The 17569-nt window shown below is 45.4% G+C and overlaps 1 protein-coding gene across 1 annotated transcript in view; it reads right to left on the bottom strand.

The window, feature by feature from the left end:
• Positions 1 to 1239: 1239 nt before the first annotated feature.
• RAD54B (RAD54 homolog B) overlaps positions 1240 to 17569 on the bottom strand; it is a 55729-nt gene continuing 39399 nt past the window's right edge. The window contains exons 8-13 of the mRNA XM_056110244.1: positions 16271 to 16561; positions 9139 to 9311; positions 4377 to 4638; positions 2630 to 2696; positions 2237 to 2437; positions 1240 to 1525 (exon numbers count right to left, since the gene is read on the bottom strand). Of these exons, the coding sequence (XP_055966219.1) occupies positions 1302 to 1525; positions 2237 to 2437; positions 2630 to 2696; positions 4377 to 4638; positions 9139 to 9311; positions 16271 to 16561 (1218 nt within the window). The 3' untranslated portion in view covers positions 1240 to 1301. The remainder of the gene's footprint in view (positions 1526 to 2236; positions 2438 to 2629; positions 2697 to 4376; positions 4639 to 9138; positions 9312 to 16270; positions 16562 to 17569) is intronic.

Genomic DNA, 17569 nt, shown 5'->3' with positions numbered 1-17569 from the left:
GAAACCCAACTATTATATGATGATAGAAGTATGTCTTTAATGTTTTAACATTCAAGAATTTATATAAAAAATTAAGCAACAACTTTGACTGGCACGTCAAAAGTAAATAACTTCTGCAAGAAATACAGTAATTAGCTTTTTTCCCTCTGGAAAGAAAGATGGCAGCTGCTTGGGAGCTTTGTGGAAAGCCAGGTATGAGCCGGTCATGATGGGGCGACTAAAACCTCATGGGAAGGGGGGCATTCCCGGCTCGTCCTTCACACCCTACCGAGGTCAGAGTTGCCCCCACGAGCGGCTCTCTGGCACAGCCATGGCTCCAGAAGCATAAGGACTTAATGCAGAGACCGACAGCTTGCAGCAGAAAAGTGAATGGACTATACCTTAACCCACGCCTGCCCAGAGGGGAAAGGGTGTTGGTCCCTTCCACCTTTTTCCCTCTGGAAAGAAAGATGGCAGCCGCTTGGGAGCTTTGTGGAAAGCCAGGTATGAGCCAGTCATGATGGGGCGAATGAAACCTCATGGGAAGGGGGGCGTTCCCGGCTCATCCTTCACGCCCTACCAAGGTCACCAGTTGCCCCCCACGAGCAGCTCTCCGGCACGGCCATGGCTCCAGAGCACAGAAACCAATCTCATAACTATCTGATTCTCAGCATAAATACTTCCAGGGTTAATAAGTAAAATACCAGAAATCCAAAATCATTTGGTTCTTGTAACCAGCTGTAGAAAACAAATTATTTCACAATGCCTTTTCAGCAGGTCTGATTTTGGGGTGTAAACTCTAAATAATAATGGTGCATCTTTTGTCGAAACAATGAATCTAGTCAAAGTAGATAGAGTGTTAACTAGAATTCATCTGCCTCACAGGCATTGGGAGGGTTAAGAGTGGGGGTTTATTGGGGTTCTTTGTGGTGAAAAATAAGTATTGTTAAAGGGAAATGTGTTTGATATTTGCATGACCGAGACTTAAACCTGAAAGCTTTGTAACTTTTCCCACAGTGATCCAATAAATAGATAATAAAGCGGGGGGGGGGGGGGGGGGGGAGAAATATAGTAATTAAATAATTCGAACAGATTAAAAAAATTCCATTTAATTACTAGATTAACATATTTAAGGGCCAGAGAGAGGAGTACAGGGGGCAGGTAAGGTCTTGCACCCAGCCACCCTGATTCTATCCCCAGTACCACATATGTATCCCCACCGAGAATGATCCCAAAATATTCTGAATGTAGCCTCCAAGCTAAACAAAACAAGCCCAGAATATATTTAAAGAGGCACAAGAGTACTGTCATTTAATAATCTTTCATTCAATTGCAGTAGTTTGGTTGGTTATATTCTGAAAAAAGAAGGATACATTTCCTCTTATTCGTTCAAGAAAAGGATCTGCAAGGTTTAAATGATCTCCAGAGAAATGTTTCCACTGCTTCAGCTGTGACATGGAAAGGGGCTTCAGGAAGCTGGACGTCGTCTGACAGTGCGGGCCCGGCTGAGGAGTTCTGGAGAGAGGGGCCTTTTCCACAGAACCACCTGAGAGAAAGCAAGCAACGGGAAAACCCTTGGGTCAGTCAGGGTCTCACTCTGGCCAACACGTGATATCACGATACACACTGAGTTTACATCACTACAAAGTCAACTCATTCATTCCTTCTACGTACATCTACTGAGTGCTTCCTACAACTTAGTAATGATGGTGATTTAAGCATTAGGGACAAATATGGTGACCTGGAGAACCTTCTGGCCTAAGCCTGAAGCCCTTTAGGGGCATACAACGCTCTGAGCAGTTACCCTGCCGTGGGCCGATCAGATTCAGGCCCCAGTGTGCCACACCCCCAAGAGCAAACTGGGAGGCTCTGCTCCCAGTGACCCCTGGAGTCTAAGGTGACTTCCTACAGACAGACAAGGAAACATGAAGACACCCAAGGAAACAAACAAAAAAGCATTAAACACATTTTTCTCATGTCAAAGCCATTATACCAGGGTATGAAAAATTTTCCTAAATAAGTTTTTTCACAACTGACTGAGAAATAACAAGCTAAATAGAAAGGAACCAGTGAGATCAAAATTAACATTTTCTCAAAAATTCATCTGGCAGTTGCCCTATTGACTGAGGAATAAAAGAAAGATACTTACTCCACACAAACAACAAATAATTTGAGTTACTCCGTATTTAAGTATATTTTACTACTAGAAGGCAATGCGTGAATTTTTCCATAGTAACAGAATTAAAATATAACTAACCTGTATCATCCTTTTCTTCTATACAGTCACAGTCAAGCAGGTCATGAGTTACACAGTGTGAAGTTTCATGAAACGTGAACAAATTTTTAAGGTCTTCTATGGAAAACTGAATATGTTCAGAAGTCTTGCTCAGGTCTACGACTGCCCCAGACAGACCTTGCTTGCTGATCTGCCTTTGGTAGATCTTTTCTTCTATTGTACCTTGAAGAGGAAACATGCATTACATTTCTTTCTGCTCTTTGTGCCTGTCATTTCTGTAGGGCAAGAAATATTTCTTAACATACTAGCTTAAAAAAATAACAACCCAGATGTTTAACATCGAAGCACAGATTAACAACACTGTTTTGGTAGTTACTCAAAAGCTATTCGTTATTTATCCTACTGAAGAGTTACCTGTGGTTAGGAGTCTGTAAATATGTACGGGATGCTTCTGCCCGTCTCTCCAGACTCGAGACATTGCCTACGGAAAATAAATAACAATTCTGAGAGCACAGGAGGAACTGATAATAGCCCTTTTCACTAAAGTGATGTCATTTCTAATTCTATTAAAAATTCTAGATTTCAGGAACAGTAGGTAGGGTACTTGCTTTGCATGTGGTCGACCAGGGTCTGACCCCCGACACCCCAGAGGGGAACCCCACTGGGAGTGATCCCTGAGCACAGTAGGGTGTGGGCAGGAAAAAAATATTCTAGATTTCACTTAGAAACAAAGTCCAGTGGCTCTTTTGGATATGGGAATCTCGTTCCACTCTGAGGAGCTAATGATTTGCCTCTAAGGAATTGCCTGGACTCTGTAATCAGTTCATAAGAGATCCCTGAAGTCTCAGATCAATAGTACTGGACGGTAAAACGTTATGCTCATAATCGGAGCTACCACTGGAGAGTCAGCTTTCAGTCCATTTCTGGAGACAACCTCTAAATCCCTGGAACAGCAAACCTACTTAGAACTGACCTGGGTCTTGGTCCCCACCAAACTGCTGTCCTGAGGGCTTGGACTACCCCAGATGGTCTATGCTGACCCTCTGGGCGGGGGCCTTGGTTCATGTCCTATTAATTTCCTCTGAGTGGGTTGGAGACGGGCATTGTCATTAATCAGATTGGTCCTCCAGGTCTTCATGTCCAACCTCTGGACAGCAAGAAGCCTCTCGGGCTGACATCGCTCCAAGTGCTGCCCGCACAGGTGGGGGCCCCTGTGTGGCTCTCGTGGGAGATGACCACCGGAGCGTATATCTGGTGTTTCCTGGAGACTGCCCTGGGCTGCTTTATTCTTGGCGGGCTCTAGTGCGTTTCCTTTGACTGAAAGAACCGTAACTCTGAGGATTATCAGTTTTCTTGGCTGGGTGAGCGTTTTTATTTTTATTATTATTATTATTGCTTTTTGGGTCACACCCGGCCATGCACAGGGGATACTACTGGCTCTGCACTCAGGAATTACTCCTGGCGGTGCTCGGGGAGCCAAATGGGATGCTGGGAATCAAACCTGGTTGGCTGCATGCAAGGCAAACGCCCTACCCACTGTACTCTCGCTCCAGCCCCAGGTGAGTGCTTCTAAGTGAATGTGAAAGTAAAGGTGGCCTGGGGGTCCTCAGACACCAGTGTCCACTGAGGTGCAAACATACATGCAAATACTTCAAGATACAGGAAAGCCTATGCGCTAAAGAAAAAGAGAGACAACTCTTTGGCTCTAATCATTCAGAAAAAAAAGTTTTAATCAGGTGTTTCCTACAGAAGTTAACTTTTTGAAAAGAGAGATGATTTCCAGCATGCCCAATTTCCACACGCCAAGCCTGTGCTCTGTCACATGAGCCACCTACTGGCCCCAGTGAGTGAAACCCGGCACAAACACTGATCTTTAACACGTGAGCACCTTAGTGGTCCGACAGTACAAGGAATCAGACACATCCAGGTTTGGATTTGAATCCTGACTCGTTCTTTTATATATGGCCTAGAATATGTTCCCATAGTTTTCATCTGTAAGATGTCCACACTAGGAATCATTCTGAAAACTCCACAGATGGACAGCACTCAGCAGTGTACCCATAGCAGGTCTTAATCGTCGCTGTCACGTCCTATTCCCAGCAGGCGTCACAGTCCCCGGGGGCATTCAATGTCTACTTTTTAATGCATTAAACACGCTTACCTGAATGTCATTGGCTGGATTCCAGTCAATATCATAGAGAATTAAGTGGGATCCTCCAGTAAGGTTAAGTCCCACACCACCAGCTTTTGAACTTAGTAAAAATATAAAGTCAGAAGAGTATTTACTATTGAAGCCATCGACAATCTGCTGCCTTTGGGAGACCGGTGTTTGCCCATCAAGTCTTGTGAAAGCATATTCATGGCGCTTACACACCTCTTGTAAAATGTTCAAGGTTTGTATATAGTTGGATACCAAGACCACCCTGTCAAATGAAATGGAAGCTTATGTAATACATATGACTTTATAGTATATACTATGTAGTACAATGATATATAATATGCAATTATATATAAAATTTGTAATATAGTTATATAAACACAATTAAAGAACAAGATTAGATATTTTTTTAAATTGAAGGGAAATCCCACAAAAATGTTACCATTGATATCGACAGGATATGTAACGATGGCCTTGTGTAATTAAAATACATGTTCTTCTTCAAATTCTACAGTATTTTTGTCGGGGGGAGGACGACAAGTGGATTCAGGAGGCCTGGGCTGATGAGCGGAGACCGTCCCTCCATGGAGCCCATGTGCAAAGTCTAGGAGGGGCAACTTTTCCCGAACACCCCCAGTGATCAACAAAGAGATGGCACACGGTACACGAAGGAGGAAAACAAGATCCATTTGAAGCGACAAATCTTCAGGCACCAGAAGAAATGAGGAAGAGACTGCAAACCCACAGTCTCAAACTGCCAACTGAAAGCATGAAGCAAGAACTAAAGAAAGCAGTGAAAACTATTTCGGAACAAGAGAGAATAAACAACAAAGTGGGGGAGAATCAAAAAGGGGCAGGGAGAGAACTTGTAGGGCCTGAAAGGGGCTCAAAGGCGTCACATCCAAGGGGGCCAGGAAAATGGTCTCATGCACTGAGACCTCCCCGGACTGTTGGGCGTAATTCCAGTGACCCTCAGCACCACCCCAACAACAACAGCAAAGACTCAAATGCGCTGCGGTAGGGGCAGAGCTGGCAGGGCACTGGACTTGCTCACAGCTGTCCTGGGTCTGACACCCCAGCGGGTCCCCTGAGCACCACCAGGAGTGAGTCTTGAATGCAGAGCCAAGAGTAACCCCTGAACAACACCAAGTGTGACCCCAAGACAAAAGCAAGGAATCCAGCAGAAAACCTGGAGCTGCAAATAGGGCCAGGATGGATCAGGGCAGCCCGAGCAGGCCCCTGGCTGTTGGTCAGCGGGGTTGCAGTGGCTCCATGGATGGGGAAGCCACGGGTGTGCGGAGACCTTGCACCCTGCCCCTGTCTCTGATAAGCCTGATAAGAATAAAGTCTTACTTAAATGTGAGATAAATAAGCCAGCATACATCACAATAAGCAGTTTGATTTGGGGGTGTTTGTTCTGTGGGCTTTGGGCCACACCAGGCTGTATGTGGCCTTTCTCCTGGCTCTGTGCTCAGGATCACTCCTGGCGGGGGCTGAGGGACCCTCAGCAGCGTTGAGGATGGTATTTGCGTCAGCCACGTGCAAGACAAGCACCTTATCTGCTGTACTATCAACAGAAGAATTTTTTTTTTTTGGCTTCTTGGGTCACACCCGGCGATACACAGGGGTTACTCCTGGCTCATGCACTCAGGAATTACTCCTGGCAGTGCTCAGGGGACCCTATGGGATGCTGGGAATCAAACCTGCGTCGGCCGCGTGCAATGCAAACACTCTACCACTGTGTTATCACTCTAGCCCCAAGAAATTTTTTTAATGAAACAATTTTATAACACTTGCTACCAGTTTGACAGTTAGAGTGATTTTCCTAGTGAACAAACTGAAGACAATCCAGTATTAATCGTATTTGTGTGCTTGGATCAGTTCAGTTACCTTTGGAGAATGAAGTACCCCAAGTTACCCATTTTGGGGAGTCACCTTAAGTGGTCAAGCACAGGGCCCAAGCAATAGCACAGCGGGGAGGGCGTTGGCCTTGCACGCGGCTGACCCAGGTTCGATCCCCGGCATCCCATATGGTCCCCTGAGCACTGCCAGGAGTAATTCCTGAGTGCAAATCCAGGAGTAACCCCTGAGCATTGCTGGGTGTGACCCAAAAAGGGGGGGGGGGAAGCACTAACGAACTGAATATTTTTAGCTCATAATCCTGGACATTGGTGATTTGGGCCAGTCTCAGCTAGGTGATTTCCTGCTGGTCATGGTCAGACAGAGGACGGGTGAGGAGGAAGACTCAACTGGGCAGCCTTATCTGTTTTATGTCTCTTTTTCCTTTTCCCTTCCTTTTTTTTGGGGGTGGGGGGGGAGGAAGGAGGTAGGGTGAGGAGACTGGGGCCTCATTCGGCTGTGCTCAGGAACCATTCCTAGGGGTGCTCAGGGGACTCCATGGGGTGCTGGGGATCAACCTGGAGTCAGCTGCAGGCAAGACAAGAGCCTCGTGTCTCCCCAGCTCCTGTTCCATGTTTCTTGTCTTCTCCCGGCAGTTCACGTGGCGATGCGAGAAAGGTGCGAGAAAACTCAAAGGAGGACAAGTCGCGCTGCCTAAGAACTTCCAGGCCTTTTGGTACCACATTTCTCAACGGCCAATGAAGTCGGGAGTCTGAACTCAAGACTGTGAGATCCTAAAAGTCACACAGCGAAGGAACACGGGCACAGGGAGAAGCATTTATGGCCACTTTTGCGATCTATCACAATCCCTATACTCATTATTTGGATTCAGAATTGCTTCTTTTTCTGGAGCAAGAGTGGAAGTGTGGGCACTTGCCGTGCATGTGGCAAACCCCAGTTCGATCCCCAGCACCACACAGCACCCCCAGAGAGCCCTGCCTGGAGCAGGCCTAGAGCAGAATCAGGAATAAGTCCTGAGCAACGGTGGCTGTGACCCCAACACACCATCAGCAATAGCACACTAAGTCACTTCCTTTTTCTATCCTATTATGTGGATGAATAATACTATCTCAACATAGTTTTTCTAATGAAAATTTACTAGATGGAAAGACATTTCACCCTAAAGATTCTCACAAGGATAGATATAAATTGATGATAGGCAAGTGCTCCGGTAAGATTCTTGAATAATTCTTTTAGAGGTCTAGGAGTGGGCTCATTCCATACCCCACTGTGGACACACAAACATATACAGTACGTACCACTTGATAGAAAAGTTGTTATTTGGGTTGGGGGGGGGATGATTTGGGGCCACACCTGGCAATGCTCTGATTTACTCCTGGCTCTGCTCAGGGATCATTCAGGTAACCACAAGGGGTACCAGGGATTAAATCCAGGTTGGCCACATGCAAGACAAACCCCCTACCCACTGTAGTATCCAGCCCCCAAAGCGGTTGTTTTTATGAGCCCCAGACTGTGGCCCTGAAGACGCATGTCCAGCCAGGGGTGTGCGGGGCTGGACTCCAGCATCATTCTACCTGCCAAGAAGTGTGGAAGTCTAGGCCCCTGGTTGTGACTAGAACAAGCAGGAGAGACAACGAACAGTGACATGCAAGGCTGTGAAAATGAGTACACAAATACACACTTGGAACCAACACTATGTGGGTACCAGGAGCATACGTGAACCAGCAAGGGGATGGGGGCTTAAAGTGGGAAGGAGGCTACGAGAAAACCCCTAGGAGGATCAGCATTTAAAGGGCAGGGGAAAAGCGAAGTTCTGACAAATCAAGAAACAAGTTAGGCCTCACGTCTCAAAAGACATCTCGGCTTCTTTTTATATCCCTGCATATTTCCATCTAGTTTGCCGTAAGTGAAAACTCACTGTTAATGTTAGGCTATAAAATACCCAAAGCTTACAAAGCTCCCAAATGAAACAACTTATTTTTAAACATTTCCTTCTTTAAATAAAGGGGCTGGGGCCAGCATGATAAGTCAGCGCATATCTAGCTGGGCTCGATCCCCAGCTCCCGTATAGTCCCTTGAGTCCTGCTGTGATCCCTGAGTGCAGAACCGAGAGGAAGCTCTGGGAACTGCTGGGTATAGCCCCCAAACAAAAACAAAACAAATTTTAAAAGAGAGGCTTAAGGAAGAAGCACAGTCTGAGCCATTTCCCTGAGTGCTTCCATGCCGTTTATTAAACTGTCCTCTTACTACACAGCAAGGCGGCAGTAACAGGCCACAGACAATACAACGAAGAGAACTGACCTGCACAACTGAGCTGGGGGGTCCTGGGAGAGAGAGGGGGACGCTGGTGAGGGGGGGGGGGTGTTGGAATTATGTGCTGGGGAAACCACCATGAACAGTAATAGTACTATAGATCAAACAACCTCAGTTTAAAAAAGAGGGGGCTGGAGCAATAGCACAGCGAGTAGGACGTTTGCCTTGTATGTGGTCGACCCAGGTTTGATTCCCAGCATCCCATATGGTCCCCTGAGCACCGCCAGGGGTAATTCCTGAGTGCAGAGCCAGGAGTAACCCCTGTGCATCGCCGGGTATGACCCAAAAAGAAAAAAAAAAAGAATGTTTAATATATTTGAGCAATAGTACAGCAGGTAGGGCATTTGCTTTGCACTCGGTTGACCCGGGTTCGATTCCTCTGTCCCTTTCACAGAGCCTGGCAAGCTGCCGAGAATATCCCACCCACATGGCAGAGCCTGGCAGGCTACCATGCTGTATTCGATATGCCAAAAACAGTAACAAAAACTCTCACAATGGAGACATTACTGGTGCCTGCTTGAGCAAACGGATGAACAATGGGAGATCAGTGCTACAGTTTAATATATTGAAATAAATAAAATGGACCTCTTACTTTTCAGTTGGACGGAGTGTGCGGATGACCTCTAGGAGCTTGGCCAGCACCTGGAGCTTCCCTGACTCCCCCTCGGAGACCCTGAGCGGGTCATAGTCGGGTGGAAAGGCACCCCGCACACCCTCGTACAGGCTCCTCTCTCCGCTCTCTCTCTCAGCGCCGCATTCTCTGTCCTGCTGGAAGAGTGAACATCAACACTGGTTCAGTTTTGCTATCTGAACTGGGAGGGGAACAACGCTAAACGGGAAACCACTGCCTGGAAAGACATGCTGACTATTATATAAATAGTGAAAGGTTCAACAGGCCTTTCTTTTTTCTTGCTTTTTGGGTCACACCCAGCGATGCACAGGGGTTCCTCCTGGCTCTGCACTCAGGAATCACTCCTGGTGGTGCTCGGGGGACCATATGGGATGCTGGGGATCAAACCGCGGTTGGCTGTGTGTGAAGGGAAATGCCCTACCCACTGTGCTATCGCTCCAGCCCCAACAGGCCAGTTTTGAAACAAGTAACGTGCATCCTGCTGAGTGGGTTGAGCAGGTCAGAGCGACCCTAACGCAGCCCCTCCAGCCTTCCCCCAAATACCCTCGCGATGCCCACTGGGCAGGAATCGGGGAAGAAACCAAGGTCACTCTATCCCCCTGGACTTCTCATCATTGATTCTTCCTTTCCACTCCCCTTCTTCTCTCCCTGCTTTTATCTTTCAGGTAGGGGGTCCACCCCCGGGACTTGGAGACTGCTGCTATGCTGGTCGCAGGCAGGGAGAGTGTCCTCAGCTCTAGGCTGTCCCGGGTCTTCCTTTTCCCCTCTCTTGAGCTGGGGACTTGCCGCAACGTAGCTTGCGTGTGCCACTGGGGACCAAGCAAAACGGTCTCTCCTGCCCTACCATCTGTTCTGCCATAATCTAACAGAGAAATTCGTTCTTACTGCTAATAATGGCTTTTGTTCCTTTTACCAATAGTTTTGGGAATAATTTTATCGCTAAGATCAGAGTCTCTGCAATGACTCCTCTGGACTTGGGAGATGGTCAAGTGGCAGTTGCACACAGTGTGATGGGCAGCACCTCGGGCGCCTCACACTGCCCAGGTGAGTGTGGCACCAGCAGCTCTCAGCAGCAGGGGGCCCGCACGCCCAGATGCTCAAGCTCTGCCAGGTGTGACCCATGTCAAATAAGCAAGTAAGCAAACAAAACTGCCTACGTGACAAGAGACAACCTTGCCTAGAAGGCTTCCTCAGTTTCTCTGCTCAATTATCCGAATTCTAAAGACTTGAAGACCCAAAGCAATTTCTACCTCAGTATACCTAGCACTGCTCACACACACACACACACACACACACACACACACACACACACACCTGCCTGGCATTGCTCCCACATCACACACACACACACACACACACACACACACACACACACACACACACACCTGCCTTTTATTCTGGCACTGAGGCACTGAGTGTTGACCTTTGTGCTTATACAAATTATGCTTTGCTATCACTTAATGGAACGATTTTCTTTTTTAACAATTTACACATGTTTATACTTCTCTGATGTTTTCATGTGTGCTGTATTCGCCCTACTCACAAGAGACACCTCAAAGGCAGTGGATTCTATGTTTTTAAATACTGGAGACAAAATACTAATTAATATGTGGTTTATTACCAAAATATAGCAATAGTTAGGTAAAGTCACTTGGTAAAGAAATATTTGTGTGGGTGGGGTTGTTGAGACCTTTTTGGGCGAGATGCTGACCCTGGTGATTGGGGGTGGAGTTGGAACTCTATATGCCAAAGACACTATTTCTTTTTTTAATTTATTAAAGAGGCATGACTTACAAAGTTACCGATATTCTCACTCCCTGCATTTTTGCTGAGATAACAGTTTTAGGCATTCAAGAAGTCAACAACAATCCCTCCACCAGTGTCAATTTCCTCCTCCTGTGTCCCCAGATTCCCTCCCCATTCCTCCCACTGTCAACTTGACAGGCACATTGAATTCTAGCGGTTGCCCCTGAGAGCTCATGTTTTCAGTTCTGTTGAGTCTGTGTTTTGGGTCTATGGCTCTACCCCTCACTCACATCACTGGCATAACTAGCCCCAGTGCCTGTTCACCCATTACTTCCCGTTCTCTTCTTCCCCTTTTGTTTCTTTCCTTCTCTGTCCTTCTCCTCTCTAAACACTGGGTCAAGGATGATCTAAGCATCCCCCTTTTACTACATTTCCTCATCCAGTATTCTACATTTCACAGATAAGTGAGATCATCCTGTGTTGTTGTTGTTTCTTCTTCTTCCTACTTTCCTCCTCCTCCTCCTTCTCCTCCTCCTTCCTTATTTCACTCAACAGGATAGCTTCCAGTTCCAACCACGTTGCAGCAACTTGCATGATTTCATCCTTCCTTGAAGCTGCATAGTATTCCACTCATCTGCTAAGATGCTATTATTAACAATACTGTAAACCACAGTAGCTAAAAAGAAATGGGAGTGGGGGGGCGAAAAAAGAGGGCCGGGGAAGGGCTCCTGCTTTGCTTGTGTGAGGTTCTGGGTTTAACCCTCAGCAACACAAAAAAAGAAAAAGAAAAACAAAATCCTTGTTACCCTAAGATAACTGGAACTTGCAGGACAAAGACAAGACACTTTCCTTTCAGTTTCTTAAAATGCCTCAACCTTAGAGGCCAAGAGAGGAACACGGATTCAAGATCTCTAACTGCTTAAGCTCTAGGGACATGAATCCTGCTAATGAAATCCAGAAACGAAATAAAGCAGAATAGGAATTCACACTAATGAGACCTGTGTTGAACTCAACTGTCCTCTGCATCCTGTCCAATTAAAGAAGGTCCAGGCAGGCCAGCAAGGTACCTCAAAGGACAGGGCACATGCTTTGCAGGCTGAAGGCCCAGGCTCCATCCCTGGCTCTGCAAATAGTCCCCTGAGCACCACCAGGACACCAGGACACCAGGACACAAACACACACACACACACACACACACACGCGCGCGCGAAGGTCCATAGAAGGAACAGGAGGGCAGTTTAGCATCCAAACACTTACACTTGTTTTATATGTATAAGGTAAAGCTCTAGGTTTGTGGGTATGGCAAGAAAAAAGAAAAAGGAAAGAAAAAAAAAGGCTCAAATCATTAGCAGAAACTTGCCTGGTGAATATTAAACCATAATACAGAAAGTGGAAAATCTTTATTCTGTCTTTTGGGGGGGAGGAGGGAAGGACGGGACTTCAAAGTCACTTCAAAGCAAAGCTAGTGACCGAGCTAAAAGGGAGGTAATCTTTTTTTAAAAAAAAATTTTTTTTTATTGAATCGCTGTGAGAAAGTTACAAGCTTTCATGTTTGTAACAATCACACAATGATCAAACACCCATCCCTCCACCAGTGCACATTCCCCACCACCAATATTCCCAGTATAACCCCCCTTTCCTACCCTCCCCCTGCCTCCATGGCAGACATGATTCCCCATAATCTCTCTCTACTTTAGGACATTATGGTTTGCAATATAGACACTGAGACGTCATTATGTTTGGTCCTTTATCTACTTTCTGCACACATCTCCATCCCGACCGATTCCTCCAGCCATCTTTCTCTTAGTGATCCCTTCTCTATTCCAGCTGCCTTCTCCCCTCCGCTCAGGAGGCAGGCTTCCAGCTATGGGGCAATCCTCCTGGCCCTTGTATCTACTGTCCTTGGGTGTCAGCCTCATGTTATGTTATTCTATACTCCACTAATGAGTACAGTCCTTCTGTTTGTCCCTCTCTTTCTGGCTCATTTCACTCCGCATGATACTCTCCATGTCTATCCACTTAGAAGCAAATTTCATGACTTCATCTCTGAGGGAGGTAATCTTGATGCACACTTCTCTTTTCCTTTTTTTTTTTTTTTGTTTTGTTTTCAGGCTACACTTGGTGGAGCTCCGGGTTTACTCCTGGCTCTGTGCTCAGGGATCACTCCTGGCAGGGTTGGGGTGACCATATGTGGTGCTGAGGATCTTTCCTGAGTCAGCTGCAATGCAAGGCAAGCTCCAGTCTGCTAGACTATCTCTCTGGCCCCAATGCACAGTATTAAGCCAGCAGCACAACTCAGAATCCCTGGGGAAAGTTCTTTTACAATCTTCACACACGCATCACACTCCCAGAAATTCCTCACAGTGAGCCCAAAGGTGCTCCAGGCACAACAAAGATAGCCTTCAGTTTCCCAGAAGCTTGCTGTGTGTGTCCCTAACTGAGAGCCCACTCATGTCCGGGCATGTGGACTGGCAGAGCGCATGCTTTGCATGAAGGAGATCATTTGCTCGACCCCCCAGGACCATGCAAACAGGAAACAAGCAACAATAAAGACCCATGCAACAAAGGAGACAGCTTTGGGCTGGTGAGGCTCCAACACCAGTGGGAACCAGACTCATCACATCCGCTGAACCAGACTCATCACATCCGCTAGCTGAGACACTCTCCTCTGACCCTGTATAACCAATATGCTTTGATGATGGCTTATAACACTTTTATTGGTTACTTTACGGTCACATTTTTCTCAAGAAAAATTCATCACTCTGAGTAAACTTGGTAAACAATCTAGTTTCAACAGGAACATACTTGTGAGTCATTGTTTCAAGATAGATAGATTTTGTTTTTTAAATGCTACTTTTTTATTGAATCACTGTGGGATAGACCCTTACAAAGCTGTTGTGATCAGGGTTCCCATCCCTCCACCAGTGCACATTTCCCAGCACCAGTGTCCCCAGGTTCCCTCCTTCCATCACCCCCACCTCCCCACGGCCAGCATAACACGATGGAAGGCACTATTCCTCTCTCTCTCTCTCTCTCTCTCTCTCCTTTTGGGCATTGCGGTTTGCAATATTGATACTGAAAATTTATCAAGAATATCCCTTTACCTACTTTTACTCAGTTTTTGTCCAGTGTGGTCATTTCCAGCTATTACTGTCACACTGGTCTCTTGTTTTGGCCATTTTCTATTGATCCTTATGTGCTATAATATTGAAATAAAGGCTAAATATAATCTGAATAAATCCAGACTATCAACTATGTATCAGATCTGAAGCAAATATGTCTGCTAGTAGTGTTTGGTACATTCTGGGTCATTATAAAGTCTTCCTTTTAAGGAATAATCCAGAGCTCCTATTTTCATTGGACATCATGCCCAAAGGGATTAATATGTTCTCGCTATATATAGGATCTGTTTGTTTAAAACTCACTTTACAAATTGCTAGAATCCTGCGTACTGTAATTACAGGAAGATGACTCCTATTATAAACTGTGTAAATATAACTCATTGTAGTATAAACGTGAAGAATTCTCATAGAACATTCCATTTTCTTAAGTGTGTAATTAATGACCTCAAAGATAGCATAGCACCCATAGATTTTCTCTTGTTCTGTCAGCAAAACATAATTTTGCTATTTAGAGAAAAAAGCAAAAAAATAAAAACTGCTTTAAAAATTGAGAAGAGATTTGGAAGAAATAGTGCAGTGAGTAATGCACTTGCCTGCATTCGGCCAAACCAGGTTCGATCCCAGTCCCATATAAGGTCCCCCGAGGATTGCCAGGCGGGATTCCTGAGCACAGAGCCGGGAGAAAACCCCAAGCACAGAGCCAGGAGTGAGCTTGCGCACAGTCGGGTGTGGGCCAAAAGTGAAAAAGGAAAGTAAGGCCCACAGACATCCATGGACCACAGTTAAACTTGTTCTTCGTTACATACAGCAGAGACTTAACTGCATCAGTGGGCCTGGGTGGGACCTGAAACGTCAGCCCACACCACCAGGCCCAGCATCAGAAATGACCCCTGACCCTTCAAGCAGCACTGGAAAATTCCCTCAAAAACATCCATGACCAACACTCAAGAAAAGCCCAATGAAAAACTGACACAAGAACCAAGTAGATATTTCTCCAAGATGACATACGATGATGGCTCCAGGCACGTGGAAAGTGTTCATCGTTGCTCATGACCAGGGAAACACAAGTCAAAACCACAAGGCGATATCACCTCAGACCTGTGAGAATGATTTTCATCAGAAGGACAGGGGGCGATGCCCAAGAGCCCAGTGGACAGGGTTTGGTCCCTGCTACTATATGATCTCTTGAGCAACTCTCTCCTCTCCTCTTCTCTCTCTCTCTCTCTCTCTCTCTCTCTCTCTCTCTCTCTCTCTCTCTCTCTCTCTCTCTCCTCCACAAAAAAAAAAAAAGAAAAGAAAGAAGAAATGAGTTTGCTGTGGACATAGTGGAAAGGGGACCCTTTTATCTTCTGGGTGGGGCTGTCAATGTTTGTATAGTACCCCAAATAATTCAAGATAGAGGTGACATAGCCCCAGCAATTCTACTTCTGGGAATCCTCCCAAGTCTATTCAAACACTAATTCAAAGAGACAAAGCACCTTTATACTCAGCACAGCACTGTCTACAGGAGTCCACAGTTGGAAGCAATGGGCCCATCAAGCGACAAAGGGATAGAGAAGATGAACTATAAACACAAAAAGGAATACTACGCAGCTCTGGAAAACAATCCTGCCATTTGCAACAACATGGATGAAACTCAAAAACAATATGCTTAGTAAAAACAACAACAAACCTCTCACATACTTTCACTCAGATATGGTACATTAAAAAAAATCAAATGAATGAATTAAATAAAACTAAAGTGCATCGACTATAAGAACAAAATGATAGTAACATATGAAAAGGGGGTAGAGGGTTGTGCAAACTGAATTAAAGGAGTAAGTTGTATGGACATGAATTCAAACTAGAATGATAGTGGATAAGCATCTTACATTCACATACAGATGCTGATATAAGAGGCTACAAAGGGCTGGAGAGGCAGCACAGCATGTAGGACTCTAGCCTTACATGTGGTCAACTGGGGTTTAATTCCTGGCATCCCATATGGTTCCCTGAGCACTGCCAGGAGTAATTACTGCAGGCAGAGCCAGGAGTAACCCCTGAGCATCACCAGGTGTGACCCAAACACCTAGATAACTAGCTTACTAAGTAAATAAAGAAGTAGAAGACTAGAAAATCTCTATGGATGGACCATACAGTTTTTGGAAAACCCCAAAAGGCAATCCCAGGAATCCATTCAATTTGCATAATTCGCCTGAAGGCAGAGGACTCTAAAGTCTACTTACCTTTATAGAGTTGAACAAAAGGCAGGGGTGATTGCACAGCTTTTTAAGAGCACCTATACATAGCAGATGAGAACTATTTTCCATCAACCCTTGAAGACAGAATCGAACAGCCTGGGAACTCAATAGTTTCTGATAAAGCTCAATCTGTAGTGCTTCTGGTCGGCAAAAGATGACGTTTTCTATTTTAGGTGGAAGATATTTATTTATGACCTCCTGAGTTCTTCTAAGGACAAAGAGTCTGGTGAGGCGAGTAAGTTCAGTTGCTCTTTCCTCTCCTAACTTCTTTTCTTCCTAAGGAAAAAACAGCATTTTAAAGTGTATACCTGAAACTCAACTATAAATCATGGTACCTTAATTTAAAAAATTTAAGTAAATACTGTTTTTAAAAAAGAAGATGTCTGGGTACCCTACCTGCTGATAGTACAGCAGGTAGGGTGTTTGCCTTGCATGCAGCCAACCCAGGTTCAGTCCCTGGCATCCCATATGGTCCCCTGAGTATCGCCAGAAGTAATTCCTTAGTGCAGAGCAAGGAGTAACCCCTGAGCATCACTGTCGGTGACCCAAAAAACAAAAAAAAAATTAAAATTAAAATAAAAAACAAACTGTAAACGTCTGCCTTGCATGCAGCCAACTCAGATTTGATCCTTCAGCACTGCCAGGGACAACCCCCAAGCAAGCACAGAATTAGGAGAACCCTCCCAGCACCACTCAGTGTAGATCAGAAACTCCCACCCCTCCAAGACAGAGAAATAAGAAAGGGTCAAGATATTAAACTACAAGACCTCAAATTAAATACTGCACTGTCACTGTCACTGTCCTCCCATTGTTCATCGATTTGCTTGAACAGGCCCAGTAACACTGTGAGACTTGTTACTGTGTTTGGCATATCGAATACATCACGGGTAGCTTGCCAGGCTCCGCTGTGTGGGCAAGATAGTCTTGGTAGATTGCTGGACTCTCTGAGAGGGGCGGAGGAATCGAACTTGGGTCAGCCATGTTGGCCACTTGCAAGGCAAACGGTCTACCTGCTGTACTATCGCTCCAGCCCAAATACTTCACAGGAACAGGAAATCAATTTGGCCTATCAGTAGATCACATTTAATATATGGCCCACTCTAGGTGTTTAATACTATGTTAGGAAAGAAATGTTTTCATACTGATTATTTTTCAAGCTCACTTGAAACATATCCTTTTATTAATTTAAAAAGTATTATTTACAATGCTGTTAATAATATATTTGTCATTTCAACACCGCCTCCACCACCAGTGTACCCACTTTCCACCACTAGGGTCTCAAAA

Source organism: Sorex fumeus, unplaced genomic scaffold, assembly GCF_029834395.1.
Source record: "Sorex fumeus unplaced genomic scaffold, SorFum_2.1 ptg000002l, whole genome shotgun sequence".
Lineage (NCBI taxonomy): Eukaryota > Metazoa > Chordata > Mammalia > Eulipotyphla > Soricidae > Sorex > Sorex fumeus.
This window is presented reverse-complemented; position numbering and strand designations above follow the sequence as displayed.